The 15,679-nt window shown below is 50.2% G+C and overlaps 1 protein-coding gene across 9 annotated transcripts in view; it reads left to right on the top strand.

Annotated features, from left to right (window-relative positions):
• The first annotated feature begins 3,815 nt into the window (after positions 1-3,815).
• The window catches only part of TNIP2 (TNFAIP3 interacting protein 2), a 57,452-nt gene continuing 45,588 nt past the window's right edge, over positions 3,816-15,679 (top strand). For all 9 annotated transcript variants that reach the window (XR_015165071.1, XM_086404543.1, XM_086404545.1 and 6 more), the window contains exon 1: positions 3,816-4,257. Coding sequence is in view for 8 of the 9 variants with exons in the window: in XM_086404543.1 (XP_086260669.1) it covers positions 3,979-4,257 (279 nt within the window). In the remaining variant the exon portion in view is untranslated. The remainder of the gene's footprint in view (positions 4,258-15,679) is intronic.

The following is a 15,679-nucleotide window of genomic DNA, read 5'->3' as shown; positions in this document are numbered from 1 at the left end:
TCACCACTCTAATAAACAGATTTTAGATGAGAACTACCTGAGAGATCTCCTTCCCACCTATCCTTGTCACTAAAATGTAACCACAGTAGGTTTCTCATCTGTGCGCTTTCCCTCCGACATGGGACACAACACCCAGGAAAGGTCCTTCCTGGTATCAGGGGTCAAAAGGCCACTGAGTATTGGTAAAAGACAGACAACGCTTCTGACGCTTGCTCAGCTGCTGTCAGAGAGAGATGCTGATGAGAGGGGGAAGTGGCGAGAATTAATAAAATGAAACCTTCTAAAATGGAGTCAGGAAGATAGAAGGGGAAGCCCACAAACAACGCCTAACATCAGTGCAAGCAGACCTTGGAGACAGCCTGGGTCTGGCCATAAACCAGAAAGAAAGCATCACGACAAACAAAGCTAGTGGAGGTGATGGAATTCAAGCTGAGCTATTTCAAATCCTGAAAGATGATGCTGTGAAAGTGCTGCACTCAGTATTCCAGCAAATTTGGAAAACTCCGCAGTGGCCACAGGACTCGAAAAGATCGGTTTTCATTCCAATCCCAAAGAAAGGCAAAGCCAAAGAATGCTCAAACTACCGCACAATTGCACTCATCTCACACACTAGTAAAGTAATACTCAAAATTCTCCAAGCCAGGCTTCAGCAATATGTGAACTGTGAACTTCCAGATGTTCAAGCTGGTTTTAGAAAAGGCAGAGGAACCAGAGATCAAATTGCCAACATCCACTGGATCATTGAAAAAGCAAGAGAGTTCTAGAAAAACACCTATTTCTGCTTTATTGACCATGCCAAAGCCTTTGACTGTGTGGATCACAATAAACTGTGGAAAATTCTGAAAGAGATGGGAATACCAGACCACCTGACCTGCCTCTTGAGAAACCTATATGCAGCTCAGGAAGCAACAGTTAGAACTGGACGTGGAATAACAGACTGGTTCCAAACAGGAAAAGGAGTACATCAAGGCTGTATATTGTCACCCTGCTTATTTAACTTATATGCAGAGTACATCATGAGAAACGCTGGGCTGGAAGAAGCACAAGCTGGAATCAAGATTGCCAGGAGAAATGTTAATCACCTCAGATATGCAGATGACAACCACCCTTATGGCAGAAAGTGAAGAGGAACTAAAAAGCCTCTTGGTGAAAGTCAAAGAGGAGAGTGAAAAAATTGGCTTAAAGCTCAACATTCAGAAACCAAAGATCATGGCATCTGGTCCCATCACTACATGGGAAATAGATGGGGAAACAGTGTCAGACTTTATTTTGGGGGGCTCCAAAATCACTGTAGATGGTGATTGCAGCCATGAAATTAAAAGACGCTTACTCCTTGGAAGGAAAGTTATGACCAACCTAGATAGCATATTCAAAAGCAGAGACATTACTTTGCCAACAAAGGTCTGTCTAGTCAAGGCTTTGGTTTTTCCAGTGGTCATGTATGGATGTGAGAATTGGACTGTGAAGAAAGCTGAGCGCTGAAGAATTGATGTTTTTGAACTGTGGTATTGGAGAAGACTCTTGAGAGTCCCTTGGACTGCAAGGAGATCCAACCAGTCCATCCTAAAGGAGATCAGTCCTGGGTGTTCATTGGAAGGGCTGATGCTAAAGCTGAAACTCCAATACTTTGGCCACCTCATGTGAACAGTTGACTCATTGGAAAAGACCCTGATGCTGGGAGGGATTGGGGGCAGGAGGAGAAGGGGACGACAGAGGATGAGATGGCTGGATGGCATCACCAACTCAATGGACATGAGTTTGGGTAAACTCTGGGAGTTGGTGATGGATAGGGAGGCCTCGAGTGCTGCAGTTCATGGGGTTGCAGAGAGTTGGACATGACTGAGCAACTGAACTGAACTGAACTGGTCGTAAACCACCTCAATAAAGCAAATGTCATAATAAAATGAACAATATGAATGTTTTGGTTTCGCAGCACATATAAAAGTTGTGTTTACACTGTGCTATAGTGGCTCAGACGGTAAAGCTGCTGCTGCTGCTGCTAAGTCGCTTCAGTCGTGTCCAACTCTGTGCGACCCCCTAGACAGCAGCCCACTAGGCTCCTCTGTCCCTGGGATTCTCCAGGCAAGAACACTGGAGTGGGTTGCCATTTCCTTCTCCAATGCATCAAAGTCAAAAGTGAAAGTGAAGTCGCTCAGTCATGCCCAACTCTTAGCGACCCCATGGACTGCAGCCTACGAGGCTCCTCCGTCCATGGGATTTTCCAGGCAAGAGTACTGGAGTGGGGTGCCATTGCCTTCTCCTACGGTAAAGCATCTGCCTGCAATGTGGGAGACCTGGGTTTGATCCCTGCATTGGGAAGATCCCCTGGAGAAGGAAATGGCAACCCACTCCAGCATTCTTGCCTGGAGAATCCTATGGACAGAGGAGTCTGGTGGAGTTGGACACAACTGAGTGACTAAAACTTTTTTTCAGTTTCATAGTCTATTAGGTGTGCCACAGACAAGAATGTGTCTCTGAGCCCTAACCATGCGGCCTGCAGGCGTGTGGGCACAGGCCCCCTGCACTCCATCCCCCAGTCCCCACAACACACCTGTGGGGTGGGGGCAGCCAGCCTTGACCTCTCTGCAGCGGAGAAGGTGTGAGCTGGCTACACTTATAATTCTGATTATACCAGCCTGTGAGTGTCTTCCCTGGGCTCAGCCCAAGCTCGAGTATGGATTATGTAGAGGGGAAAAAACGCCACACTGCTCTCAGGGGACTCAGGGACGAGGGCAGAGGAGGGTGTGCCAGGGAACCTTCGAAAGACCACAGGTGTGCTTGGGGATCACTGTGGAGGACGCTCGGAGTCTGAAAAAGGAAACAGCCGTGGAGCCATAGGAAAACCCTGGGAGTCAGGCTGGCAGATGGAGGGGATGGAGAAACAGGGCGGGAAAGGGCCAGCTCCCTCCTGCCTTCTGCCCTAAGAGCAGTTCTTACACCTCGGAGACGGGGTGTGGTCTTTGGAATCTCGCTGGTGGGCTGGGTACCTCGCCAGGCTCAGTTCCTGGAAGGTCGCCCTTTACGCCGTGGCAGCCGGCCTGCAGCCGGCGGGGGGAGCCGGGTCCACGCTCGGGGCTAACACTCGGGGTCGTCTCTGGCCACTTCTTTCCCTTCTATCAGTAGCGAAATAGAGGCCCTTTGACCCCTCTTCTTGTCCGGGCCTGACTTCTCTGAAAGCTCCCGCGACACGAGGCGATGAGGCTGCTGAGACAGGCCAAGAACCCGCGGGTGGAGCGGCCGCAGGACCCGGGCGGGTGCGGACCCCGCAGGCGGGCCCCAGATCTCCTTGGGGGCGGTGCCTGGCGGCTCGGCGAGGGCGGGACCAAGCTGTCTGCGGGGCAGGGCCTGGCGGCTCGGCGGGAGGCGGGAGCACCTTGTCCGTGGGGGCGGGGCCTGACGGCTCGGAGGAAGGCGGGGCCAGGCTCTCCGTAGGGGCGGGGGTCTGCCTCTCGGCGAAGGCGGGACCACGCTGTCCGCGTGGGGCGGGGCCTGGCCTTTCGGCGGGAGGCGGGTTAGGCTCTCCATGGGGGCGGGGTCTTGCGGCTCGGCAAGGGCGGGACCAAGCTGTCCGCGTGGGGCGGGGCCTGGCTTCTCGGTGGGAGGTGGGTCAGGCTCTCCGTGGGGGCGAGGTCTTGCGGCTCGGCAAGGGCGGGACCAAACTGTCCGCGTGGGGCGGGGCCTGGCCGCTCGGCGGGAGGCGGGGTCAGGCTCTCCGTGGGGGCGGGGTCTTGCGGCTCGGCATGGGCGGGACCAAGCTGTCCTTCGGGGGGCGGGGTCTGGCGGCTCACGGAGGGCGGGACCACGCTGTCCGCGGGGGGCGGGGCCTGCCTCTGGGCGCCTGGCGGGCTCGGGATCTCCGCGGAGGGCGGGGCGCGCCGGGAAAAGTTCCGGGAAGCTGGGCCGCCCCCCCTGCTCCCCCGGCCCAGACCCGGCGCGGAAGTTGCCGGCGGTCCGCGCCTCCCGGCCAGGCCCGCAGCCATGTCGTCCGGGGATGCGGAGTCCGGGGGGCGGGAGGGCGCCCCGCGCGCGGCTGCCGCGCTTTGCGGCCTGTACCACGAGGCGGGGCAGCGGCTGAGGCGCCTGCAAGACCAGCTGGCGGCCCGGGACGCCCTCATCGCGCGCCTCCGCGCCCGTCTCGCCGCGCTCGAGGGGGACACGGCGCCGTCGCTCGTGGACGCGCTGCTGGAGCAGGTGGCGCGCTTCCGGGAGCAGCTGCGGCAGCGGGACGGCGGCGCCGCGGAGGCCGCGCTGCGCCAGGTGCGGGGCGGCGGGGCCAGGCTTCCCGGGGGCTCCCTGGGGGCGCGTGTCCCCGGAGGCTGCGTGCGCCCGCCGGGCGTGAGGCGTGCGTGGTCTGCCGCGGCTGAGCCGTTGTGTCTGTGGGTTCTGGGCGGTGCGCGCCGCGAGAGGTGTCAGGGCTGTGCGTCGAGCCGGGTTCCGCCGTGCGTGTGCGCGCTGTGTTCTCGGGCTCCGCACCCGCGTTGGGTCTGAGGGCTGTGTCTGCCGGTTTGAATTCCGAGGGGATGTGTGTGCGTGTGTTGGGTTCTGAGGGGTCTGACCCTGTTGCGTTTGAAGGAGTGTGTCGCTCCCTCACGTTCTGAGAGGTGTGTGTGCCAGGGCTCAGTCTGAGGGCTGTGTGTCCCTGTCGGTTGTGAGGGGTGTTTGTTCTTTCTGATTATATGGGATGTGTGTCGAGTTGGTTCTGAGGGGTGTGTGCATGTTAGTGTGTGTGTGTGGCGTTACCCTGTGGGGCCTGAGGGGTGTGTGTCCATATTGGTTACGAAGGGTGTGTTTGTTCCCACGTCGGGTCTGAGGGGTGCTGCGACCACGCTGTGTGTGTCTGTTATTTCTCAGGTGAGTGTGTTGGCTTCTGGGGGATGCGTGTGGCTTGTTGAGGCTGATGGTTGTGTGTCCTGAGGGTTCTGAGGAGTGTGTGCCCGTGTTGAGTTGCGGTGTGCTCGCGCATCTCCTGGGTTCTCAGGGATCTGCGCTCCTGTGTTAGTTAGGGGTTGCGTGGTTGTGAGGGTGTGTACGTTTGGCTGTGCTGAGCCGTCTGCCCCCGGTTGGCTTCTGAGGGGTGTGTGTGCCTGTGTGGCTCTGTTGGGCCTAAAGGGCGGATCTGCCCATCTTGGTCCTGAAGGGTGTGTGTGTCTGTGTTGGTTTTGAGGAGTGTGTGTTTCTGTGTTGGGCTCTGGAGGGTGTGTGTGTCCATTTCTGTTCTGAGAGGTTGTGCGCCTGTTGGATGTAAGGGTGGTATGTCCCTGCTGGTTCTTGGATGTGAGTCATCTGCTCCCACGTGGGATCTGAGGGCTGTCTACCTGGGCTCAGTTCTCAGAGGTGTTTGTGCCTCTGTGGATGCTAAAGGCTTTGTGTCTGCAGCAGCTCTGAGTGGCGTGTGTGTGTTGGTTTGGGGTGCTGTGTGTGTTTTCCCCTGCTGGGTCTGAGCCGTGTGTGCGCCTGTGTAGAGTCTGGGCTGTGTCTGCTCCCGTGATGGGTTCTGAAGGGTAATGTTCCCTGGTTGTGTCTGAGGGTTCTGTGCGCCCATATTAATTCTAAGGAGTATGTGGTTGTGTTGTTTTTAATAAACTTATTTATGGTTTATTTTTAATTGGAGGATAATTGCTTTACACTGTTGGGTTGGCTTCTGCCGTAAGTCAACATGAGTCAGCCGTGGGGACACACATGTGCCCTTCCTCCTGCCCACCCATCCCCGCTCTCCAGGTCGTTACGGAGCACTGAATTTGGCCTGTGCTGTGCAGCAGCTTCGTGTTGTGAAACAGTGGCGGCTGTTTTACGCACGGCATTTGGGCTGTGCTGTACAGCAGCTTCGTGTTGTGAAACAGTGGCGGCTGTTGTACGCCCGGCATTTGGGCTGTGCTGTGCAGCAGCTTCGTGTTGTGAAACAGTGGCGGCTGTTGTACGCCCGGCATTTGGGCTGTGCTGTGCAGCAGCTTCGTGTTGTGAAGCAGTGGCGGCTGTTGTACGCACGGCATTTGGGCTGTGTTGTACAGCAGCTTCGTGTTGTGAAACAGTGGCGGCTGTTGTGCGCACGGCATTTGGGCTGTGCTGTACAGCAGCTTCCTGTTGTGAAACAGTGGCGGCTGTTGTACGCACGGCGATGTACACGCTACTTGGAGTCCATCCCGCTCTCCGTCCCACTTTGTGTTGGTTTTCAGGTGTGTGTGTACATGCGGGTGTCTCAGCGGGGTGTGTGTGACTAGGCTCTGCAGGTTGTCAGTCTATTCTGAAGGGTCTGTTCCTATGTTGGGTTTTGATGGTTGTGTCTGCATTGGTTCCGAAGGGTTGTGTGTCCGTGTTGTTTGTGATGGGTGTGTTCATGGTGGGTCTGAGGGTTATGTGTCCTTGTTGGCATTGAGGGCTGTGTTTCCTCGTTGTGTTCTAAGCAGTGTGTGCCCATTTTTGGAGTAAAGAGTATTTGTTCGTGTTGGTTCTGAGGCATGTGTGGGCTCCCATGTTGGATCTGAGGAGTGTGTTTCTGTTTTGGGTTGATGAGTGTGTGTTTGTGTTGTGTCTGAGGGTGTGTTGCACATACTGGATCTCAAGTTTTCGCCTCCATGTTCAGTTCAGGAAAGTGTACCATTTTGGTTCTGAGGAGTGGAGTCCGCGTTGGTTCTCAGGGATGTGTGTGTCTGTGTCGTGTCTGGGTGGTGTCTGAGTCATTCTCAGCAGCATGTCTGTCTGTGTTGGGTGTGAGGGCTGTGTGTGTGGGCTCTGAAGGGCATCTGCATTTGTTGGGTTCTGAGTGGAGTGTTCCCACGTGGGTCTGAGGAGGGTGTGTGTCTCTGCTGGTTTCTGAAGTGCATGTGCTCTGAGTGCTGTGTGTGTCTGTGTGTGTGTTTGGGGTTCTGAGTGCTGTGTGTGTCTGTGTGTGTGCTGGGTCCGAGGGGTGTGGGCGCTCGTCTGGGCTCTGGAGGCGTGTATGTGTGTTGGGTTCTGTAGGTTGTCTTGTCTGTGATGGTTTTGAGGGTTGTCGTGTGCCGGTATTGAATCTGATGGTTGTGTACCAGCTGAATTCAGAGGGGTCTCCTCCCACGTTGGGTCTGAGGGGTGTATATCTGTGTTGGGTTCTGAGGGATGTGTGCCTGTGTTGGGTCTTAGGGATGAGTGTGGGTGTTGTTTGTGTCTGGAGTGTGTGTGTGTTCATGCTGAGTCCTGCGCTCCGTGCACAGGCACTGGGCTGGGTGTGTGTAGTGCATGCCTCTAGGCTCCTCGTGTGTGTGGGTTGTGTTAGGTTCAGGGCCATGTGAACCCTAATGTCTGTGATCTCTGTTAGCCCTCGTTGTGAATGTATCTTTCAGTAGTAACACCTCTGCTCTGCAGGGAGTGATGACAGAGTGGGAAGCTGCCAGAGTGCCTGAAAACAGACTTAAATCCTTACTTTCCCACTTTCTTATCCTTGTCTTTGACATCATAAGACATCTTATGATGTCTGTCTGCATGAAATATTATTAAATACTCAAATCAGGAGCAAGAGTAACAGTGTTTTCCTACAATAGCTGTTTGGCACTGCCCCAGACCTTTTGGTGAACTCTGATCTATTATCCCATTTGGCGCATCACTATTATCCAGGTTTTCCCAGTAAAGAATCTAGGCCTGCAAAAGAGAACTTTTACTACCAGGCTTGGCCCTGCAGCCAAGAGCGAAAGACAGACGTGTTTTGTTTTGTTTTATAAAAGTAATTTTGAATATCTGAGCAACCGAGGAAAGACTAAAGAATAAGATAGCCACCGTAATGGCACTGCAGGGAGATAACCAGTGTTAATCTCTTGGCATGCCTCTTCCCTGTTTTTCCTTTAACTATAGGGTTTGTATACATTTGGCACCATTGAATTCATGCTGTCTTCTACAGTTTTACTTAATATCATGTGTTTTACTGAAAGTTTTCCTTATGTTTCAGGTTTTCAGGATTCATTAACAAAAGACACCAATCGCTACACACACAATGCACGCTCAGTCCTTCACACACTGCGTTCGTTTGACTTTGTGAATCATAAGGCTTCTTGAACCTCGGGGCCTAGCCAGACCTCCAGGGTCTCAAGAAATTCCAAGACCCTCTCCCTGTCTTATCTGAAGTGCCACTTGGCTTGCTGGTAACAACCGGTGTGCTAGTGGGTAGGCACGTAACCCAGGCGGTGACCAGGCAAGTCAGGAGCAGGTCAGGGGCTTGCTGTTCTGCACCTGAAGCCTGGAGAAGCCTACTTCCATTTTAATTCCCTAACATCATGACGTCAGTATTTTCTTGTCTGCATCGTTTTAAATGCCTTTGGGAGATAGACGTCTTCCTCAGTCCAGCTCTCTCCCTTTTCTTGGGGAAGGTGGGTTGTAACATACCAGGGTAGCAGGAAGTTTTGTGGTCTGCACCGCTGACCTTATGTTGTGGACACCAGGAGTGATAGGTGGGTGCAGAGCGGGGACCGGAGCACATCACTTCCGAGCAGGATGCTGGTGGCCACTGGTGCTCAGTTGCCATGTCTCCCCAACGTCCCGTGGCCCCCAGCCTCTAACCGAAGCTCAGGTAGAATCAGGTCTGTAGTTCTGGGACTACTGGTCCTTTGACCTCCAACATGTGCTTTTTGTTTTAGGATTTTAAATTATTTAAAGAGAAATTAAATGATCTGGTGTCTTACGGAGTTATACGTTTGTTGCTTACCCCTACATATCTCTGGGGTTGGTCAGAGCCCGTGGAAGGATGCAGAGGTGTACACCTCGCAGAGGCCCTGGGGTCACTGAAGTGGCCGCAGAGTGAAAGCAACCAGAGGAATTGGTTGACTCACTCGTCTCATCAGTGGCCACGTCAGCCAGGTGCTTCGGAGCGGGGCTGGACCGTGTGAGCCAGGTCTGGGAGGACCGCGGGCTCCCGGGGAAGACGCTGAGGCTCACAGGTGTGGAAGGACGGCCAGGTGATCAGAGCATCTGTGGCCAGGCTGCAGTTCGTGCGTGGTGGGGCCAGATCAGTCTTGAGAATTCTGATCTTTTTTGCTGCCACAGTGGGGCTCGGACCATAGCTTATTTGTCACATGAGCTCTGGACGGAGGACTTTGCATAGCTCTTCCAGTTAAGACTTTCTGGAATAATGGCGCTGACTCACTGTGCGGCCTGTGTTCCTCAGCCCTGTCGCTAGCCTCATGGGCCCTGCTTGCTCCTGATAGATCCGGTTGCGCCTTTCCTTCTGCTGTGCTGTTGGTGAGTGGAAGAGCACGCACACTTTCAAACACGTTATATTAGGTTGTGTGTGTGTGCTGGGTGTGTGTGTGTGTGTTTATTTTTTTACCATCTGTCTCCATACCTCTTTTAATCTTGTGCAACAAACTCTGTATCCATCAAACAATGATTTCCCATCTCCCGATTTTGTCCCCCCACCCCACTGGCAGCCACCCTTTTACTTTGTCTCTATGATGTTGACTGCTCTGGATACCTCCTATAAATGGAATCAGATCAGATCAGATCAGATCAGTTGCTCAGTCGTGTCCGACTCTTTGTGACCCCATGAATCGCAGCACGCCAGGCCTCCCTGTCCATCATCAACTCCCAGAGTTCACTCAGACTCACATCCATCGAGTCAGTGATGCCATCCAGCCATCTCATCCTCTGTCATCCCCTTCTCCGCCTGCCCCCAATCCCTTCCAGCATCAGAGTCTTTTCCAGTGAGTCAACTCTTCACATGAGGTGGCCAAAGTACTGGTGTTTCAGCTTTAGCATCATTCCTTCCAAAGAAATCCCAGGGCTGATCTCCTTCAGAATGGACTGGTTGGATCTCCTTGCAGTCCAAGGGACTCTCAAGAGTCTTCTCCAACACCACAATTCAAAAGCATCAATTCTTCGGCACTCAGCCTTCTTCACAGTCCAACTCTCACATCCATACATGACCACAGGAAAAACCATAGCCTTGACTAGACGAACCTTTGTTGGCAAAGTAATGTCTCTGCTTTTGAATATACTATCTAGGTTGGTCATAACTTTCCTTCCAAGGAGTAAGTGTCTTTTAATTTTACGGCTGCAGTCACCATCTGCAGTGATTTTGGAGCCCAGAAAAAGAAAGTCTGACACTCTTTCCACTGTTTCCCCATCTATTTGCCTTGAAGTGATGGGACCGGATGCCATGATCTTTGTTTTCTGAATGTTGAGCTTTAAGCCAACTTTTTCACTATCCACTTTCACCTTCATCAAGAGGCTCTTTAGTTCCTCTTCACTTTCTGCCATAAGGGTGGTGTCATCTGCATATCTGAGGTGATTGATATTTCTCCCGGCAATCTTGATTCCAGCTTGTGTTTCTTCCAGTCCAGCATTTCTCATAATGTACTCTGCATATAAGTTAAATAAATAGGGTGATAATATACAGCCTTGACATACTCCTTTTCCTATTTGGAACCAGTCTGTTGTTCCATGTCCAGTTCTAACTGTTGCTTCCTGACCTGCATACAGATTTCTCAAGAGGCAGATCAGGTGGTCTGGTATTCCCATCTCTTTCAGAATTTTCCACAGTTTATTGTGATCCACACAGTCAAAGGCTTTGGCATAGTCAATAAAGCAGAAATAGATGTTTTTCTGGAACTCTCTTGCTTTTTCCATGATCCAGCGGATGTTGGCAATTTGATCTCTGGTTCCTCTGCCTTTTCTAAAACCAGCTTGAACATCTGGAAGTTCACGGTTCACATATTGCTGAAGCCTGGCTTGGAGAATTTTGAGCATTACTTTACTAGCGTGTGAGATGAGTGCAGTTGTGCAGTAGTTTGAGCATTCTTTGGCATTGCCTTTCTTTGGGATTGGAATGAAAACTGACCTTTTCCAGTCCTGTGGCCACTGCTGAGTTTTCCAAATTTGCTGGCATATTGAGTGCAGCACTTTCACAGCATCATCTTTCAGGATTTGGAATAGCTCAACTGGAATTCCATCACCTCCACTAGCTTTGTTCATAGTGATGCTTTCTAAGGCCCACTTGACTTCACATTCCAGGATGTCTGGCTCTAGGTCAGTGATCACACCATCGTGATTATCTGGATCGTGAAGATCTTTTTTGTACAGTTCTTCTGTGTATTCTTGCCATCTCTTCTTAATATCTTCTGCTTCTGTTAGGTCCCTACCATTTCTGTCCTTTATCGAGCCCATCTTTGCATGAAATGTTCCTTTGGTATCTCTGATTTTCTTGAAGAGATCTCTAGTCTTTCCCATTCTGTTGTTTTCCTCTATTTCTTTGCATTGATCGCTGAAGAAGGCTTGCTTATCTCTTCTTGCTATTCTTTGGAACTCTGCATTCAGATGCTTATATCTTTCCTTTTCTCCTTTGCTTTTCGCTTCTCTTCTTTTCACAGGTATTTTAAGGCCTCCCCAGACAGCCATTTTGCTTTTTTGCATTTCTTTTCCATGGGGATGGTCTTGATCCCTGTCTCCTGTACAGTGTCACGAACCTCATGCCATAGCTCATCAGGCACTCTATCTATCAGATCTAGGCCCTTAAATCTATTTCTCACTTCCACTGTATAATCATAAGGGATTTGATTTAGGTCATACCTGAATGGTCTAGTGGTTTCCCCTACTTTCTTCAATTTAAGTCTGAATTTGGCAATAAGGAGTTCATGGTCTGAGCCACAGTCAGCTCCCAGTCTTGTTTTTGCTGACTGTATAGAGCTTCTCCATCTTTGGCTGCAAAGAATATAATCAATCTGATAAATGGAATAGTACGCTATTTATCTTTTCGTGACTAGTTTATTTCACTTAACATGATGTCCTCAAGGTTCATCCATGTTGTAACATCTGTCAGAATTTCCTTCCTTTTTAACGCTGAATAATGCTCCACATTTTGCTTTTGTCTATTCCTCCGTTGATGGACACTAGGGTTTCTTCCGTGTTTTAGCTTTTACAAACATCACTGCTGTCATGAACATAAGTGTGTAAATATCTCTTTCAGATCCTTCTTTCAGTTCTTCTGGGTCTTTATCCAGAAGTGGAATTGCTACATTGCTGGATCGTGTGATATTTCTATTTTTAATTTCTTGAGGGACTTCCATACTGTTTTTCCACAGTGGCTGTACCATTTTACATTCCCATAAATAGGGCAGAAGGGTTCTAATTTCTCCACATCCTAACCAACATTGCTATTTTCTGTATTTTTGTTAGTAGGCAGCCTAATAGGTGTGTGGTAATTTAGTACAAGGGCTTTGCTGGTGGCTCAGTGATAAAGAATCCACCTGCCAATGCAGGAGATGTGGGTTTGGTCTCTGGGTCAGGCAGATCCCCTGGAGAAGGAAACGGCAACCCACTCGGGTATTCTTGCCTGGGACATCCCATGGACGGAGGAGCCTGGCGGGCTGCAGTCTATGGGTTCACAAAGAGTTGGATGTGACTTAGCAACTAAACAACAAGAACAATTTAGTACAAAATTATTGTAGTTGTGAAAGTGAAGTCTCTCAGTCATGTCCGACTCTTTGCGACCCCATGGACTGCAGCCTACCAGGCTCCTCCGTCCATGGGATTCTCCAGGCAAGAGCACTGGAGTGGGGCGCCATCGCCTTCTCCTTCACTTTCACTTTTCACTTTCCTGCATTGGAGAAGGAAATGGCAACCCACTCCAGTGTTCTTGTCTGGAGAATCCCAGGGACGGGGGAGCCTGGTGGGCTGCCGTCTATGGGGTCGCACAGAGTCAGACACGACTGCAGCAGCAGCATTGTAGTTTTGATTTGCAATTCCTTTTAATGATAAGTGATGTTGAGCATCATTTCGTGTGCTTATTGGCCATTTTTATATTTTCTTTGAAGAAACGTCAAGCCTTTTGCCCATTAAAGGTACTTACTTAGTTGGTTGCATCAGGCCTTAGTTGCGGCGTGCAGGCTCTTTGGTTGTGATGCACGGGCTTTCGTTGCAGCGCGCAGGCTGCAGCGCATGCAGGCTCAGCAGCGGCGGCACCCAGGCTCTCTAGGTGTGGCTCGTAGGCTTAGTTGCTCTGCGGTGGGGTCTTAGTTCCCCAACCGGGGATTGTATCTGAGTCCCCTGCATTGCAAGGTGGATTCTTAACCACTGGGCCACCAGGGAAGTCCTTGTCTGTTTTTGAACTGGGTTATTTTGTTGAATTTCAGGAGTACTCTATATATGCTAGATGCTAATCCCTTAACAGATATATAATTTGCAAATATTTCATCTCATTCTGTGGGGAAACAGTAGAAACTGGCTGACTTTATTTTTCTGGGCTCCAAAATCACTGCAGATGGTGACTGCAGCCATAAAATTAAAAGACGCTTACTCCTTGGAAGGAAAATTATGAGCAACCTAGACAGCATATTAAAAAGCAGAGACATTAATTTGCCAACAAATGTCCGTCTAGTCAAGGCTATGGCTTTTCCAGTGGTCATGTATGGATGTGAGAGTTGGACTGTGAAGAAAGCTGAGCGCCGAAGAATTGATGCTTTTGAACTGTGGTGTTGGAGAAGACTCTTGAGAGTCCCTTGGACTGCAAGGAGATCCAACCAGTCCATCCTAAAGGAGATCAGTCCTGGGTGTTTATTGGAAGGACTGATGCTGAAGCTGAAACTCCAGTACTTTGGACACCTGATTCGAAGAGCTGACTCATTAGAAAAGACCCCAATACTGGGAAAGATTGAGGGCAGGAGGAGAAGGGGACGACAGAGGATGAGATGGCTGGATGGCATCAGTGACTCGATGGGCATGGGTTTGGGTGGACTCTGGGAGTTGGTGAAGGACAGGGAGGCGTGGTGTGCTTCGACTCATGGGGTCGCAAAGAGTCGGACACAACTAAGCGACTGAACTGAACTGAACTGAACATCCCATTCTGTAGGTTGTCTTTTTGCTCCACGGATATTGTTGTTTCATGTGCAAAATTTCTAAACTTTCATTTTAAAAATTGCCAATTTGTCTGTTTTCTTTTGCTACCTGTGCCTTGGATGCCATAACCAAGACATCATTGTCAAATGCAGTGTTACCAAGTGTTTGCCCTATGTTTGTTCTAAGAGTTTTATAGCTTAAGGTGTTACGTTTAAGTCTTTGGTCCATTTTGAGGTCATTTCCATGCATTTGAAAACATTGTTTATTTCCGGCTGCGGCAGGTCTTCGCTGCTGCGCGCTGCTCTGGTGGCGGGTGGACTCCTCGTCGCAGTGGTGTCTCTTGTGGAACACGGACTCCAGGGCGCCTAGGCGTCAGTACTTGTGCCACGTGGGCTTAGTTGCTCCGCATTATGTGAGTTCTTCCCAGGCCAGGGATCGAACCTGTGCCCTCTACATTGGCAGGTGGGTTCTTAACCACTGGATCACCACGGAAGTTTTAGATAAAGGTCCAACTTCATTCTTTGGCAAGCCGATATCCGGTTTTCCTAGCACCATTTTTTGAAAAGCCTGTCTTTCCCGTCAAAAGGTCTTAGCGCCCTTCTCAACCCGTCTGTCAGGCAGGGTCTGTTCTGGGCTCTGTGTAGTTTTCTTTGGTCTGTATGTTTGTCTTTATGTCAGTGCTCACTGTTTCGATTACTGTAGCTTTGTAGTAAGTTTTGAAATCAGGAAGTGTTCTCTGTTTTTTTTTTTAAATATTGCTTTGGCTATTTGGGGTCCTTTCAGATTGCATATGAATTTTAGGATCAGTTTTCCTATTTCTGCAAAAAAAAAAAATTGAGATTTTTCAGTTTTTGTCTGGGCTGCACAGCTCGCAGTTTCCAAAGCTCCAAAGAATAGCAGAAAGAGATGAGAAAGCCTTCCTCAGTGATCAGTGCAAGGAAATAGAGAAAAACAATAGAATGGGAAAGACTAGAGATCTCTTCAAGAAAGTTAGAGATACCAAGGAAACATTTCATGCAAAGATGGGCACAATAAAGGACAGAAACGGTATGGGCCTAACAGAAGCAGAAGATATTAAGAAGAGGTAGCAAGAATACACAGAAGAACTGTACAAAAAATATCTTCATGACCCAGATAACCACGACGGTGTGATTACTCACCTAGAGCCAGACATTCTGGAGTACAAAGTCAAGTGGGCCTTAGGAAGTATCACTGCAAACAAAGCTAGTGGATGTGATGGAATTCCAGTTGACCTATTTCAAGTCCTAAAAGATGATGCTGTGAAACTGCTGCACTCAATATGCCAGCAAATTTGGAAAACTCAGCAGTGACCACAGGACTGGAAAAGGTCAGTTTTCAGTCCAGTCTCAAAGAAAGGCAAAGCCAAAGGATGTTCAAACTACTGCACAGTTGCACTCATCTCACACGCTAGCAAAGTAACGCTCAAAATTTTCCATGCCAGGCTTCAACAGTACATGAACCATGAATTTCTAGATGTTCAAGCTGGATTTAGAAAAGACAGTGAAAGTGAAAGTCACTCAGTTGTGTCCAACTCTTTGCAACCCCATGGACTATACAGTCCATGGAATTCTCCAGGCCAGAATACTGGAGTGGGTAGCCTTTCCCTTGTGCAGGGGATCTCCCCAACCTAGGGATCGAACGCAGGTCTCCGGCATTGCTGCTGGATTCTTTGCCAGCTGGGCCACAGGGAAGCCCAAGAATACTGAAGTGGGTAGCCTATCCCTTCTCCAGTGGCTCTTCCCGACCCAGAAATTGAACTGGGGTCTCCTGCATTGCAGGAGGATTCTTTATCAACTGAGCTATCAGGGAAGCCAGAAAAGGCAGAGGAACCAGAGATCAAATTGCCAACATCCTTTGGATCATAGAA

This window comes from Bos grunniens, chromosome 6 (genome assembly GCF_055505025.1).
Source record: "Bos grunniens cultivar Pamir isolate PY7600 chromosome 6, Bosgru_T2T1.0, whole genome shotgun sequence".
In the NCBI taxonomy this organism is placed as follows: domain Eukaryota; kingdom Metazoa; phylum Chordata; class Mammalia; order Artiodactyla; family Bovidae; genus Bos; species Bos grunniens.
This window is presented reverse-complemented; position numbering and strand designations above follow the sequence as displayed.